At 34.6% G+C, this 15,879-nt stretch overlaps 1 protein-coding gene across 1 annotated transcript in view; it reads right to left on the bottom strand.

The window, feature by feature from the left end:
* NEK10 (NIMA related kinase 10) overlaps positions 1–15,879 on the bottom strand; it is an 86,474-nt gene that overhangs the window by 33,647 nt on the left and 36,948 nt on the right. Inside the window, 3 exon segments of the mRNA XM_077782206.1 lie at positions 309–379; positions 774–847; positions 850–902. Coding sequence (XP_077638332.1) covers positions 309–379; positions 774–847; positions 850–902 — 198 coding nt within the window.

Here is a 15,879-nt window from a genome sequence, read left to right as displayed (position 1 = left end):
ATTAACTACAGCACCGATACTGTTAAATGTAAATTTCAGTACTGAATATAAAGTCTATACTGGCTAAATGAATGCCCTGACTATACTGGTATGAGTTTTCCAGTTCCATGTGTGGATGGAGATAACTCTTTTTAAACTCTTTTTTCAAAAGAGATAGCTCTTTTTCTCTTTAAATCCAAAGATATTTCCTATTCAGAGACAAATACTGGCAGTTGCTAAAGTCTGCAAACTGTCACATTATCTCTGCTGGAAGCATACAAAACAAAAAGATCTTTACAGCAGGATGTCGAAATAATATGAGTAATTACCTCTTAATGGTAAGTGAGACTTTTTCAGAGTACAGTCCTTCTGGCACAGGTTCACACACAGCCCCTACAATCTGGAAAAAAAAAATCTAGAGTTTATTGAAGAAAAATATTCCAGTATTTATTTGAGGATCCAATATGGTAAGTGTTGTCCCTTGAAACTATCTGATGAGCATTACATCATCAGCTCTAAGTTGCAGAACAGCTTAGATGCAGACTGTCTCTTCCAGTCAGGTTTCCACATTAGTGTACTGTAGATTAAAGTCCCACAATATTGAACAAGCAATTTTTGCAATTAGAATGGTAAGATAGCAATCCATACCATGATAAAAACTTGTGCTTGTTCACAAGCTACACACATTAGAGTTGAGAACAGTTTATGTGTCAATAAACTGAAATGTAAATTCTCTTGGATCATGAGAACACATGCAGAAATAACTGGGTGGTTGATCTGACAAATGTGAATACTTTAGTTGCCAGGGAGGGCATATTGGTGCTGTAAACTGGTGGGCTCAGACTGGCCATCTGTTAAAGGATGCATCTGCAGCCCAGACATCAGCCTTCTCTCCATGCAGCTCACCCTTTACAACTTCAGGACTAGAGAGAAAGCAATGCAAGCCACAAGTGTTTTATTAATTCACCTAGAAGTAGGCTTATTTCATTAAAAAAAAATCAACACACCCAATATTTATTTACTCACTACAACATAATTACACACACAATTACCTTTAAAAGGTTGCATATGTGTCATTTACCAGCCAAATTCTTTAAGAGGAAGTACAATGATTAGACTTTAAACTTCTGCTGCACTTCTTCTCACAACACTAGGGGTTTATATTTTGTTCACTTGTCCTTTCCACTCACATTGTCTTTGGTCCTACTATCACAAATGAGCTACAGCATTTAGAACTAGTTTACAGTGATGACATTTCAATAAAACAGACTAGAGAACACATAAGTATGGCACCTCACCTCATAGTTCAGATGTCAGAAAGATGTGAATATAACTCCTGCATTTAGAATGATAATGGATATAGTTCTGCTATTAATGTAAGTAAATGAACTTGACTCGTATAATTTTCATCCTCTTAGAACTGCTGCAATGCATTCCTTGTGAGGATGCAACACGGACACTCAACAGACAGCCAAATGATAATACAAAAAAAACATTATAAAGATACATTTTAAAAAATGGAAGAAGGCTGTGGCTTCAGTTTTTACTTCCTTTGTTTAATTTCCTCTGTGCTTTTCATGAACCTGGATGATAACAATTTACACTAGTAGGTGTATTCTGATGTTGGAGTTCAAGTCTTACCAGTAAGTAAAGACCATATCACAGAATGCATTTGATTTTTTTTTCATTCAGAGATAGGGAAAGATACTTGACTTCTTTCATCTGTAAAATCAACTTGAAAACCAACTTGATTACCTTTTTCCTTCAGGTTAGAATTTGGAGCCACTTTTTCTTCCTAATTGTACTACTGATATCTTTGGTAAAATGCCTTATTTTGGTGCTCAGAGGTACTTTGTAAATTCAATCAATGATGATGGAGAATATCCGGCTACTATATACAAAATGTAGATTTTTAAAATATATGGGATGAGGTCCCTAGACAAAAGATAAATTACGTGACCTTGACAATAGAAAAATCAGAAAAGAGGTCACAGTGCAGGGAAGTGAGACTGACAGACCCTTCTGATAAAATTATCAAACAAGATACAGATTCTTGGGTCAAACCTAATAAGCAATTTTCTTTGAATCTTGCTGCTGCTGTTACATAACTATGAGTGGATACTGAATATTGTGTTAGAACATAACAATATTTTTGTAATAACACTGTCTGTGAAACTAATTCATTAGATGTCTTTGTGGAAATTTCCTTTTCATGTATTAAAAGTGTCTACTAGAGTAAACATTAATACTGCAACTTATCATATAGATGGCCAGCTCAAAGAGGCAAAGCCCCTATCTTAGTGAAGTTTTAACCATGCTCCTAATCAGAAAAAAAAATCTGAATTCAATTTTAGTCTTTTGTTCTAGGGATAATTTTCATGTACAGAGAGATCGAGTTAAAAATTATTATTTTAAATTACTAAATTATATTAAAACACCAAACTGAGATCATTCAAGCCAAATTTATGTAACTATGCAAAAAGCTGTGTAGCAGCCACAGAAAGAATAAGCTGAATACAACTGAGAAAGAAACAGAGGCAACCATGACCTGGCCTACAGCATCTTGATTCCTGAAGAACAGGGAAAAATCTTGCCTGATGTCCAGAGCAAACAGCAACCCACCAGCTGGTAACTTGGAAAAATCATACTATGATTTGGACATCATAGAAAGAATACAGTGCTGACAGGGTTATGGTTTTAGCATGGTTTCACACAAATGCACAGTAACGGAAAGTTAATGAAGTAATTTGTTCTGTTTATCCATGCTGAAAGATTTCTTGTTCTAAATGCTTATTTAATCCCTCTTTTTTTTTTTAATCAAATGGATTTGTAGCAGAATAGTATTTGCCCTTTTCTTCCAGAACAAAAATCTTAGTCAGAAATCTCAAACATTAAGAACATTAGGATGACCAATACCTTAAAAAATACTGTCTCCTGCTTAAAAATTACTTTAAATTACTGAAGCAATGTTTATTTAATGTGATCATGAAAGTTTTACAGAGAATATAAATCCCCTACTTATATGATGCTATGCTTTTGTGGCTAATTAGTTCTGTAATTTAGAATTTTAAATAGGATTTTCAAATATTATTTATTTACTTTTCAAGGGATGTAGTAAAATCCATCACCATGTTCTACAGGCTTGCCTCACCATCTGCTAGTTAGAAGTGTGGGTGGGGTACAGTAGTTGTTGACTAGCAAAACAGTTCTGCAGTGGATTTGCATGTTTTGGATCCCCACTGGTGAGGGATGCCTGGTTCTTGTTCCTGTACACTGCCACCCACCAACAGGAGGCTGGTGGGAGCACATACGGTTTGCCTAATTCAGAAGACAACTGTGTATAAACTGTCACTGTCTGGTCAAGACCAGAAAGAATATGTGGAACCAGTCTTACTCACAAGCACTGAGAATTTAAGCATTAGTATGATTTTTTTTTTATAAATTGGTAAAGGCAGTACTCATCCTTTAACTTTCAGCTGAAGATAACTCAATTGACTGAAGCCACACAGCAGTACTAATTAAATTTTTAGCAAACAGATGTCTACATCAAAAAATGCATTCAAAACAGAATACAGAAAGGTGGAGCCCCTAAGAGATTATAAAGATTTTAATTTCTATTGCTCCAAGGGCTGAGCTTACTGCCACTAAGCAGCAGTACTGATGCTATTAGCCACAGCTACTAGAAGTGGCAGCATTTAATTCTTGCAGCTCACATATTCAAGATAATAGCTCTAGTTTTCATCTAAGTTTGAAAATCACTGATGATTTCCAACTTATATATTCAAGCTGAAAAAGCTTACTCCAGCATCATTATGTTAACTGTAAGAGAGTCCTTCACTAAACAAATGTCCATAGCAAATGCAAGACTAAATTCTTTTAAATGAAAGACATAGAGTAATATCCACAGAATAACCATCCAAATTCTCAGCATCATTTAACAGCCAATTTTATAATTGTATCTTAGAAAGGTCAACATGCTAGCACTGCTTTTATTCTTAATAATAGAATCCTCTATTACCATGGCCTCAAAATGAGCCACCACTTAATCCAAATAGTTGTTTTTCCTTCTGAACTCCTTTTTACAAAATTAAGCAGCTATTTTAAATACAGAATAAGTTTTCCATACTACACCACATTTATAATTAGGAGTTAAAAAAAAACCAATAATAACCAAATATTGTCAGACAGTGTTACTTGTAGAACATCAAACACATTAACACATTTAACCAAATAACCTCTAGATGGCCTTGGAGATTGTTTTGCCATCAAGCTTTCAGTTATAATTTTGCTAACTGATGTTATTTTACCATTGTTTTTCTCCAAGAACACTTTAAACAGATATTTAAATAGACTGTATCTAAGTCTGCTACATTTGCACTACCACATAGCTATATAAAAGATGATTATCCTCACTAGATTAGCTTGTGTCCACATTAGTTATTAGTGGACAGAGTTGCCAAAATTAAGAAAGAAGTCCTAAATTTGGAGAGGGAGGCAAAGAGGAGATGAGGGAATGATGTTTTCAAAACAGCATTAATTTTCTAGAGCCTCTGAAGCTTCTAAAGAATGTTATCAATATTTTCAGGCTGACTTTACATGGTACACAACCAGTGAAGATTTCCCAAGATGCACAGAACTTTAAAGAGCCACTCATGACTTACCTTGGTGCAGTGCTCAGTGGTGCTTCTAACAGGTGTAGGAACACTCTGGTGTATGGCATCCTGCAGGAGGAGGAACACTTTTAATTGAGGCTTGGTTTCAACTGGACAGTTAGGAATTAATGAAAACAGCAGTGATTCTTCAAGACTGAGTCCTAGAGAAGGTGGTGGTTATAATGAAAGGCTAAACAAAGAATCGTCTGCCAGTGCTGAGGATTTTAACAATGACAGTTATTGCTTTTAGCTTTTAACATAACTTCAATTAATTACTTAAACTTCAATGGAGATTCCAGCAATAGGTATTAGCTATACAAACACTCATGCCTAGAAACCATAACTATTTCAGGAAACAATCCAAGCTGAAAATAGCTGGAAAGTAGCAAAAATCCAATATGCTTATCCCATTCTTCCTTACCTAAGGATATTGATTCTTTTCCACTGTTGGAGACAGGACAGTAGGAGAGAGAGTAGACAACCTTGCCATAAATTATCAATGGGGTTTTTTTTTGTTTCCTTTGGTCCCAAATGCTAAAAGAGTCTCTGCAGCTTCTATTAACTTCAGGTAAGTCAATATCTTTGTTAAAATACCTATATAATAATACTCACAATGGATAGCCTTACTACTTGCTGGCAGGACTCACTGAAGCAAAGCAGAGAAAGGGATTTTCACAATCTTTGTACCTATGACTGCCCCAATTCACTATAAAAATGAAACCTGCTACTCCCTGGCCCAGATAAAAAAGGGATGTATCCAGTAGTGTCTTGAAAGTCTTCAGAGGTAAAGACTACACAACCTTTCACTTCCATATTTGACTGTTACAATGAAGAAAAAAAAAATCTGCATCTATCAAGCTAGAATTGCTTCAGTTTCAATTAATGTCTATTTACTCAGAAAAGTTCCAAGATGACAAATTTCATTGCAAAAAAAGAGAAAATAGTTGTATTTAGATGCCATTTCTAGGTTTCTACAAACTCAATTTAACCAAACTACTGCAGGATAATATGTGAGTATTTGGAGACTACTGTGAAAAAACCCTACATTTACTCTAGAATCAGTCCTCTGAGTCACGGAAAGAGAGGGGAATAATACAAGGGGAAGAAAGGGGGAAAAAAGAAAAAAAAAAAAAGCACCAGCATAATCCCAAAATAAAAAATAAAAAGGCAGTGGCTGCATGCCACAATTTTTCTCTGGTAGTTTGCTGCAAGCTACAGATACACATTCATTATCATACCTTCATAATTACCACTAAAACCAATGGAAGAAGAAACAGGAGCCAAAAAACTGACAGTTTCAATAAAGAGGTCCTGTGAATATTGCTGAAAGCTATTTGCATTTCTCACCCACATAAAGAATTCAACACAAGCCTTTTAGGGATATTCTGTCTATCCCTTGAGTGATGAAGCAGGAACAGGATTTTCAATCACTAGTTAAAATTTTACCTTCACAGTTTTCTATTTTGAAATGGAAAAAGTATGGCCAAGTAAGTCTATAATAATTTATTATGTTGTTGTCTAACTTGCTACCATTTTTCTCCATACAAATTATGTTAAATATTTTTTGGGAAAAAATAATATACATATAATTTCTTATTCACAAAAGATGTTTTTGAAGACATTCTAAACTTCTACTGACACTTAGAGAAAAATTCATCACTTATTCATCAGTTCCACCAAGTTTTAAAATGTACAGGGCTAGGGAAGAAATTTACTACCTTAGATGGCAATTATACAGTGTGATAAATCCTTGTGCCACCAGGTGGGAAATGTAATTTTTAAATGGATAAAGTCAGCTAAGTGAGGCCACTGTCATGTGTATAATTGCTCTCTCATCAGTGTAATCTCAGCAGTTTCACTTCCTAGTCCAACCATTGCCTGCCTCTGCCCAGAAAGCTCTGCTATATTCATATAATTTCTTCTATAGAAAGGCAAAACCAATCCACAGTCAGTGACAGGCCACTAATAACTGTAGGATACAGCAGACTGCATAATGGCTGCCTTATGTTTTCACTAATATCTTCAGAAAAAATACCCTAGTTTGATATGGCAGGATGCTTTTCACTGCAAACAGTTGTAAATTTGTGTAATCTGTCTCAATCTCAAATGTTAATGAGCATTGAGAAATGCATAAAAACAAGATCCCAGTAATAAACAAGTGTAAATTTCAGCTACACTGCTGTTGATCAACAATTTAGAGAACTCACAAAAATTAACTTATTGCTTCCTTTCAACACAATTCACTACCTCTCTATTTGAAATAGTCGAGAAGTTTCATAATTTACTTTCTTGGGTTTTTTATTCTATACTTGTGAAAATAAAGATAATGGACATCCAGTTAACATTCAGCAACAGATTTGTATTCCTTTGAATTTACAAACCTTCAAGCTTGTATGTGTGCCAACTTTATACGATATTGCTTAGCGATGCCAAACATACTAATTTTGAAAAATAACTTATGGTCTCTAGCATTGTAGTACAATATTCTTCTAGAACACATGAAAAACTGCCACCAACTCACTTCTAATTCACCCTTGTCACATATGAATATAAATCAAATGACATTTTTTGAAGGTTTATTCTATTGTTCTTTATTCCTATTGCATTATTAGACAAAACCAAAGAAACAAATACATTCTTCATACCTAAATCATTAAATACGCAAGGCAAAAGCATGTTCAGAGTACAAGGTCCTCTTTCCAACTCCTAAATGCAAAGAGGCACTTGTAACTGCTTTTTTCCATCAAAAACTTAGACCATATATGAAACTAAAAGAAGAAGACCACAGCAGCCTCACATGGGGTAAGTTGTTTAGGCTGTATATTCAAAAGATATTGAAAGCCAAGATGGTGTCTTGCTTCTGCTGCTCCCAGACATTCTCTTTCACCAGGCTCTGATCTCCTGTGCCAGCACAAGTACTTCTACAGCTGCTTTACACATCAAAGACCTAAAATATTTTTAAGCCAGCTCAGTTCTCTAATCTAGTTCATCATTATATGTTTACATAAATGCTTCAGTTTGCCCTGGAGTATGGCTGGTTTAGGTTGGGTGGTTGTTGTCACAATTGGATTTTTTTGGCTTGAATCATTTAATTGACAGAGTTTATATCACAGCCTCAAAAATAAATGGTACTGGCAGAAGTTTGGGAGTTGTTTTTTTTTCTGTGGAAAAGAGATACCACATAGAACTGCCAAGAAGTCAGTTTTAGAAATATAAAATCAGCTTTCACTGAAACACAACTTTCAGTTTTACCCTTAGCTCATAATGCTCAACTGAAATGCTCTTTTACCTTTATTAAGAAAAATTAAGTCAATCAAAATATAGCTATACAAGAAAAGGCATAAAAAACTTCAGCATATCTATTATCAGTTCCTCTTTCTGGGTATAAAGCCTATATAAAAAAGCTGCTGAAAGGAGCAGAAGAATATTATTGTCAGGCCTTGTTTTCATACTCAGAAGACCAGCAAGTTATATTCAACTACTACACATTCTCCCATCTTTGAACTCTACCTTTTCTGAAAGAGTGCACATCTCTGGCAGACAGATCTGTTTTTTTCTGTGTAAGTGTTGTGTTTTGGCAACTTTATACTTGTACTCCTTTCACACATGTGAACTTTTAGTACTAGAGAAAACAAATGCTAAACCTCAGCCCTTTCTGAATTTCATAGAGCAACGCAGCTCATTGCACAAGTATCTTCTTAAAAACCATCTTTAAAACTGAAGGATGTATTTCACAGATGTTCCCTGATTATGCTTCCCAAAGGACACCCATATTGAAATGTTGCTATGTTTGAATACAGGAAAACAATATCCTCCAAGAATTCCTGGGTATGGCAATTGTGTACTTGCTAGGACACCACTTGCTAGGACACATTGGCTCAAGTATGAATAGCAGGTAGAACAAAGAAAGAATTCTCCTAATGTAATATGTCATAGGTCAAAAACATGGGAGACATCAATATGGCAACTTCCTGAATATGTGACTATGCCAGAAACAGTGTTACTAATCCTATAAATGCTTAATTTGGCAATGTGGAACAACAAATTCAACCACAACCAAAAAACCCCAAAACAAACACAAAAAAAAAACCCAACCAAAAAAGAACCCACAAAACCAAACATGACAGAATCTGTTTTACACTGTCTAAACTAAACTAAATTCTCTACAACTATGAACATTCTCATTGATTTTTACATATATTTGTGTGTGTATGTCCTTGTGTGTCTCAGTATATACGATCATGCACATATATATATATGTGTATTCATATATACACAGTACTACTGCTCAAAGATGCATTTTGGGTCTCTAGAATTTTCCAGACAGAATGTTTCAGCTCAGAAACAAAGAAGTTTGGGAGCACTTACAGGGTAAAGTACTATTGAGTTACATTGACTATAAAAATTGGGAGAACTCTTAACATAATCCAAGGGCCCAGGACATAACATTTAAGTATCTATTACAAGTAGACCACAAATACTAGCATTTCATGGGCATTTACCCCCAACTGAAGCACTTCTATACACTTAAAAAGTTACACAAAGTGCTGTTTTGGGCTGATGTGTATTTAATTTCCTTCACAGTGGCTGGAATGGGGCAGTTTTGGGTTTGTGCTGAACACAGTGATGGTAAATACAGAGATGTGTTTTTTATTGCTGAGCAGGACTTACACAGAGCCAAGGCCTCTTCTACTTTTTGTACTGCCATGCTGGAAAGGAAATTGGGAGTGCATGGGAGGCTGGAAAGAGGCAGAAAGGGACAGGTGACCCAAAATGACCCAAGGGATATTCCAGACTATATGACAGCATGCTCAGTATATACAGAAGGAGGAAGAGGGGGACATTTGGAATGACAATGTTTGTCTGTCCAAGTAACTGTTCATGTGCTGGGGTCCTGCTCTCCTGGAGATGGCTGAACACCTGCCTGCCCATGGGAAGCAGTGAAATCATTTCTTAGCTTTGCTTGCATTCACAGCTTTTGCTTCCCCAATTAAACTGCCTTTATTTCAAACCATGAGTTTTTCAGCTTTCACCCTTCTGATTCTCTCCCCAACCCCACTGGTGGCTGCATGAGGCTTGCTTGATGGCTGGGTTAAATCATGACACAGATCTATTGGCAACATTTTTTGCTCCTCATCAGGATAGGGTGCATAGGCATATTGGGAAAATATCCCCTAAAGACACAATTCAGTTTGAATTTGGCCTTCTCAACTATATACCATATCTGTTGATCTGGAGAAAAAACTTGCTGGAAGTCAGTGTGTAAAAATACTATTCTTTCTAGGCCTTAATTAAAAAAAAAAAATTTGTGTCAAGGACAATTTTGAAAGCCTTACAGCCTCTATTTGAAAAGGTGATGTTTACATTAAGCTGATTCTTTCTTCAGTTATCTTACTATTACTAAAGAATGTCACAAAGTATCACTTTTCACACAGTAATAAAATACACTTATCTCATTAAACTCAAAATGTGCACAGCTGTTTCAACTTTTTTATGCTTCTGAATTTTCAAGAATATTATATGCATCTTTGAGTAAGTTATAAGAACAAATCAAAGTACCATTAATTTGTAATTTAGTGTTCCAGTATTACATACAGAACAGAAGCTTAAAACAGAAAAACATTAAAGTTCTAATTTGTATCTATTATTCCTTCAGAAACAACACGGAGCAAGATGAAGTATAAAACAACAAGAGGAAGTATAAACCATATTCTGAAACTTACATAAAACAAAATTTCCTTTTGAAGTGATTTTTTATTCATATTATCATAACCAAGCATCACTGCATGGTCCACACATGTGATGCTATACCATTTATACAAAAATACCTAGCAAATTGTCAAGCTGTCAGTTTTAAAAGACAAATTGCAAGCTGTGGCAAATGCTATCCATACACATAAAAACCTGAACCACTCATATTCTAAAAAGGTACTCCTAACATGCAGCTGGTAGATTCTTCTAAGAAGAGTTTCCTTCCAAGTTGAGATGTTTTTCAGTGAATTCATATTCCAATTTCCTGTAAAATACTTCAGTAACTGCCTTAAGTCTGTAACTGTATAAATAGCTCATGAAAAAAAAAATCCTTTTATCTATGGAACAGAAATCTGAACAGTTAAAAAATGGTAAAGGATTTTCCCTAAGATATATGCTTTTTGGAATAAACTTAATTCAGTGCCTTTATCAGGCTTAAGAGCTGGTTAACCAAGCTTATTGAAAAATCGCATGAATATTTACATTTTAGAGGGAGACATGGAAATGCAAGTATCTGCAAAAAGACAATACAGCAACTCTAAAATAAACGGGGATCTTTGATAACTGATTTCAAAGCAGGTGTCAATTTCACCTAACCTGAAACTCCTCTAAGAGATTTATGGTAAGACCCCGCTGTAGCAAATGAAGAGAGATTGACACATCAGGTGGTTGATTCATCTCATCAACTAAACGTAACTGTTTAAGGTAGATGGGATTAAATTCATTATTGGAATGCCCATTTTTTTTTCCATTACTTTCAGTAATCATGACTTTGAGTAATCTAGCTGCTTGACTTGAGCAAGATGCCCAGCTTTTAAATTGCTGCATATAAGCAAAATGAATCCCAGCCACACAGAAACTTGCTTCTGACAGAAACTTGTGTCTCACAGTATGAATTAGATGACTTTGCAAGTATTTGGATTTGCTGAAAACTAATATACAAGAAAATTAACTAATAACAACTCTCCTGCCTATCAAACACATTCATTATGGATTAAATGGAAAAACAAAAACAACTAGGAAAAAAAGCAGATACATGAAAATTTTACCTGAATAAGATGGGGACTTCTTTGTTTTCTTTTGCATAGAATTTAAAATTCTCAAATCTAAATAAAGTCTGTTGATCCAGATTCCCCCAACAACCATCACCAAAGTCAATAGATGAAATAAGCATGCAGGCTCATAACATAATAATCTGTAAATATTTTTATTGCATTTTTTATTAAAATGCATTGCTTCCTAGCTCACCTACAAATATCAACTGAAAAAGTAAGGTTACATGGGAAACTGAGCAAAGACTAAAGAGAAGGACGGAAGATATTTGAGACACCACCTCATTCTGTTCAGCTCACTGCCAAGCCCCAGGAATGGGCACCCTTGAGAAATAGACCAGAAGCAAAATAAGACACAAAGATGGAACGGTCACATGATCCTGCAATGTAAAAAACATTTAATCCCACAGTTTTCTTCTCCAAATTCTCTCTAAAAATCCTTTCCAGGATAAGCTAAAGCTTTTATAAATTCTTCTTGAGATAGGAAGTCGAAAGAGAATCAACATACACATTAATCGGTAAATAATTATCAACAAAACCTACTCACACATTACATATCCTTCTTCTCCCAATTTAATAACTTGGCACATTACTTTCCATAAAACTACACAGACTACTTGTCTGCAAGTGGGATCACATAGTCATTAACGCTGTACTATCTAGTCATAAAATCATTTACACCCTTGCTTGTGTAGATTAAATTGTGGAGAACCTAGAGAGATACTGGGCAGTAACCCAGGAAAATTGCTTTCTTCAGCAGAACAGATAGCAAATGCAGACATATGAGTCTGTCTGAAATCACACGGTATTTAAATTCAGACTCTTTCAGTTGGAATAGATAGAACAAACCAAGGAAAGCTTAAGTTTGAACAATCCTTGATAGAACTTTGAAATCCAGCTTCTGTGAAAAAGCAAGCAACTGAACAAAGGCCACACCAGAAACTAAACCCCAAGACCCACATGAAAAGAGCAAACAGCTTTTACAGATCATTAAAGAAATGGTAAAATAGAAAACAGGCTCTTTAGGAAACATCCAAGACAGCAAGATGGCACATAATGGCACAAGAAATTCAAACAGCACACTATATACACTGCAAAGTAAAGCAGAACAAGAAACAGTAAGATTTAGAAATAGTAAGGATTTGCCAAGATACTAATACAGCTAACATCTTGAATATAGAATAGAATGGGAAAGGCAGAAATAAACTCACCAAAACTATTCTAAGTCCTGCAGTTCAGATGTCTTAGGAACATGGTTTATCTTAATGTAGATCATTTAACATTACTTAAAATAAAAATGAAAGAAGAATTCCAGCAAACAAATGCCAGTAACATTGGACTAAAAGACATTTACAAGATGATAAATTAGTCTGGTTAAATGACTAATCTTATTCTACTAAAATTATTCATTCATTATCTCTTCCAAAGAGATAATAATATAATCATTATTATAGATTAAAATAATTACTGTAGAACTTATATAAGTTCTACAGAATAACTATTTCCAAGAAGGACATTGTTGATTTAATACATAATGTATTATGGTAGTAGAACAGTACTTTTTTCCTGAAGATAGTGGTATAAAGTCACCATGTAGCCTATAAAATTATTACGTGTAACACCCCACCCTCAGCATTAAAGTAACTCTTTAGAATCTGCATCAGCACCACTCACTTGATAGAAAAGAAGCACAGAAAATTGTTTTTACATTCCCTTTCATGTAAACAACTTGTGTTATGACTTTAAGCTACTTTCAAGCAAACTCTACACAGGAAAGGAAAAATATATAATATGGACTAGTCCATGTTACTCATAAAGTGGCTGCTTTACTTTCAGTCCAAGATTTTTTTTTCCTTTTTCTCCTGTCTAGTATTAAGTTATCTCTTATAGTGAAAATTGTATAGTTGCCACTGGAACATTTTTCTGGAGATAAATATAGATATCTTCATGCTTTCTAACTTTGTCTCACATAATTTCCAGTTTTACTCCCACGTATAATGCTGTCTCACACTGGACATGATATTAAGTACATTTCAATTGTCAGGTGACAGTAAACTAGACAATCTTCTTATTTAATAAAAACTATATGAAATTAAATCATTTGAACATCTTATTGTAAGGCAGTCTCTCTCAAGTACTTATAATGTTCTTCCTTGAGGTTTATCCAGGTGTCTTTTTAGTCACCGCGTGCCCACAATGAAATGCAATGTTCTACACAGAGCTGTCCTGTGGGTTACACACATATTGCCTGCCTGTCCAACCTATATTCTCCCTGTGGATTCCATCTCCAATTGAACTGGACTTTTTGCTGACACACATAAACTTATGTCTACACTACAACCAAACTTTCATGTATTTCATTGCTATCTTTCATTCTCAGAGTAAACACTTGTATTAAACAACTTTCAGAAGACCCTCTGGTAATAAATTTTAAAAAAGTCAGTATTGATATACTGAAAGGATTATTTAACTTTTGTTACCTTTCTATTCAAATCAGCAAATCCCCTCCAGGAGCCATCTGTTCCATGAATGGCAAAACTAGCACAAGACCAGTTGTCCAGTAGTTTTCTGTTTCCCCTCACCATTACACAGTACCTTCAGTTCCCTATTCTCTTGGTTACCTAAACACACCAAATTGCTGTTAAATGACAGCGTATACTACAGCTTATTTTGGAAATTTGGAAAATTTTAGCGGAATTTAAAAACTTTTCTCACCAAGATTGAATTGTTTCACTACTTGATACCCATCACCAAATTTTCACAAACATCGAAAGAACCTAAACTCTCAAACTTGCTTGAAATTGGTGAAATGTTTCAGATTCTATTTTTGGAGGAGAAAAGTATTGTTGGGAAATCTCATAATCAGTTTGCCCATATAGCATAATAAAGGCTAAAAATAAAGTATTTATGAAAATACTCCCTCATCTTAAATTACCTTTCCCAAAACAAAACTACTTTAAGTAAGTGAAAATATTATGTCACCACAATAAGCAATACAGCTACTGCAGGTCACTACATGAGAAATCATACCAGAATATTGATTTATGCAATGCTCTCACAAGAAATGGTTATAAACAAAGTGGTGATCACTACTAGAAAAGAAATCTGGTTAACATAATGGTATACAGAGAGAGTGTGTAGTCCATAAACAGAAATAAAGATTGAGGAATATTTTATCCTCCACAGCAGAGAAGAGTAAAATAATATCTCAAATTACCACTGAAATGGGAGTTTCCTCAAAACACCACAGCAAGAAAACTCCCCAACATTGGCACAAAAAGCTAAATAAATAAATAAATAACAATGTTTTGTGCATCATTTTTCTAACATTTAAAAACAATTTTGTTTCATAAAGACCAAGTTAGCTCGGCAACTAATGTAGAACTTTCTTGTCTGCTTCTTAATTACACCTGAGGGATCTACTCATAGTTTCTCCACAGCTTTTAAAGATCAGTCAAGTTCTCAAGCAATTATGATGGATTCTCTATTCTATCCAATCTCAAAATTAACTTAATTTCCCAGAGTTCATCTAAATTGTCTCTATACATATACAATTATATACATCTCTTGATCTGCTGGCAATATATCCACTCTTCCTAAATCACAATCCTTTTTTTGAAACAAAGAAATGGAAGGTATAATTGAAAGGAAACATAATTCTCTATAACCATAGACAATCGCTGTGTCTTTTCTGGGAAAGCCTTTGAGACAGCACAATAATAAAGACTGTCATCACTAACTTGGAGCAGATTGTTTGCAGTGACTTATGAGCTGGGAAAAGACTTCAGGATTCATTACCAATTCCCTAAAGCAGTCTATTCCTCAACTTTTAATGTATTAAGTTAAACACATCCATTTAATATATTTGGTATTCTAAACACACACATTGCTGGATTTTTTAGTTCAGAAAGATAACCAATTAAAAGGGATTCAATTAGTGTGATAGTAGAACACAACCTTGTATGAAGTAAAATTAAAAACCATCACAATTACAAAGCATAATTATATAAGCCCCTCTCTAAACAAAAACAGTGTCTGCGGTTATTTTATGATGACACAAGGTTTGAAAAATTGCATTAGCAAATTGATTCAGTCAAGCCCAAATACAAACATGTTTGGTACATACAGTAATCATTTATCTGAACCATTCTGCATAACATTGCTTAGTCAAATTTAAACAATAAGCATCAAATGCTACTTTTGACATTTATTGTTTTGTTTCTGCACTATATTGTCCACTCTAAGAAGGGTGGGTTGCATCTCATCCTACTTGAAACTATTACCTACCTGCCAATTCAGAAGAAAATAATTTCTGCCATTCTAAGATGATAACAATCTCTCACATCTCTTTCTCTTTTTGTTTTGGGAGGTTTCTTTGTGCATTGATAGGTAGGGAGTCCTAATTTTTTGATTTTTAATAGCCTTTAACATCTACTTAAGTCATA

This window comes from Lonchura striata, chromosome 1 (genome assembly GCF_046129695.1).
Source record: "Lonchura striata isolate bLonStr1 chromosome 1, bLonStr1.mat, whole genome shotgun sequence".
NCBI lineage: Eukaryota > Metazoa > Chordata > Aves > Passeriformes > Estrildidae > Lonchura > Lonchura striata.
This window is presented reverse-complemented; position numbering and strand designations above follow the sequence as displayed.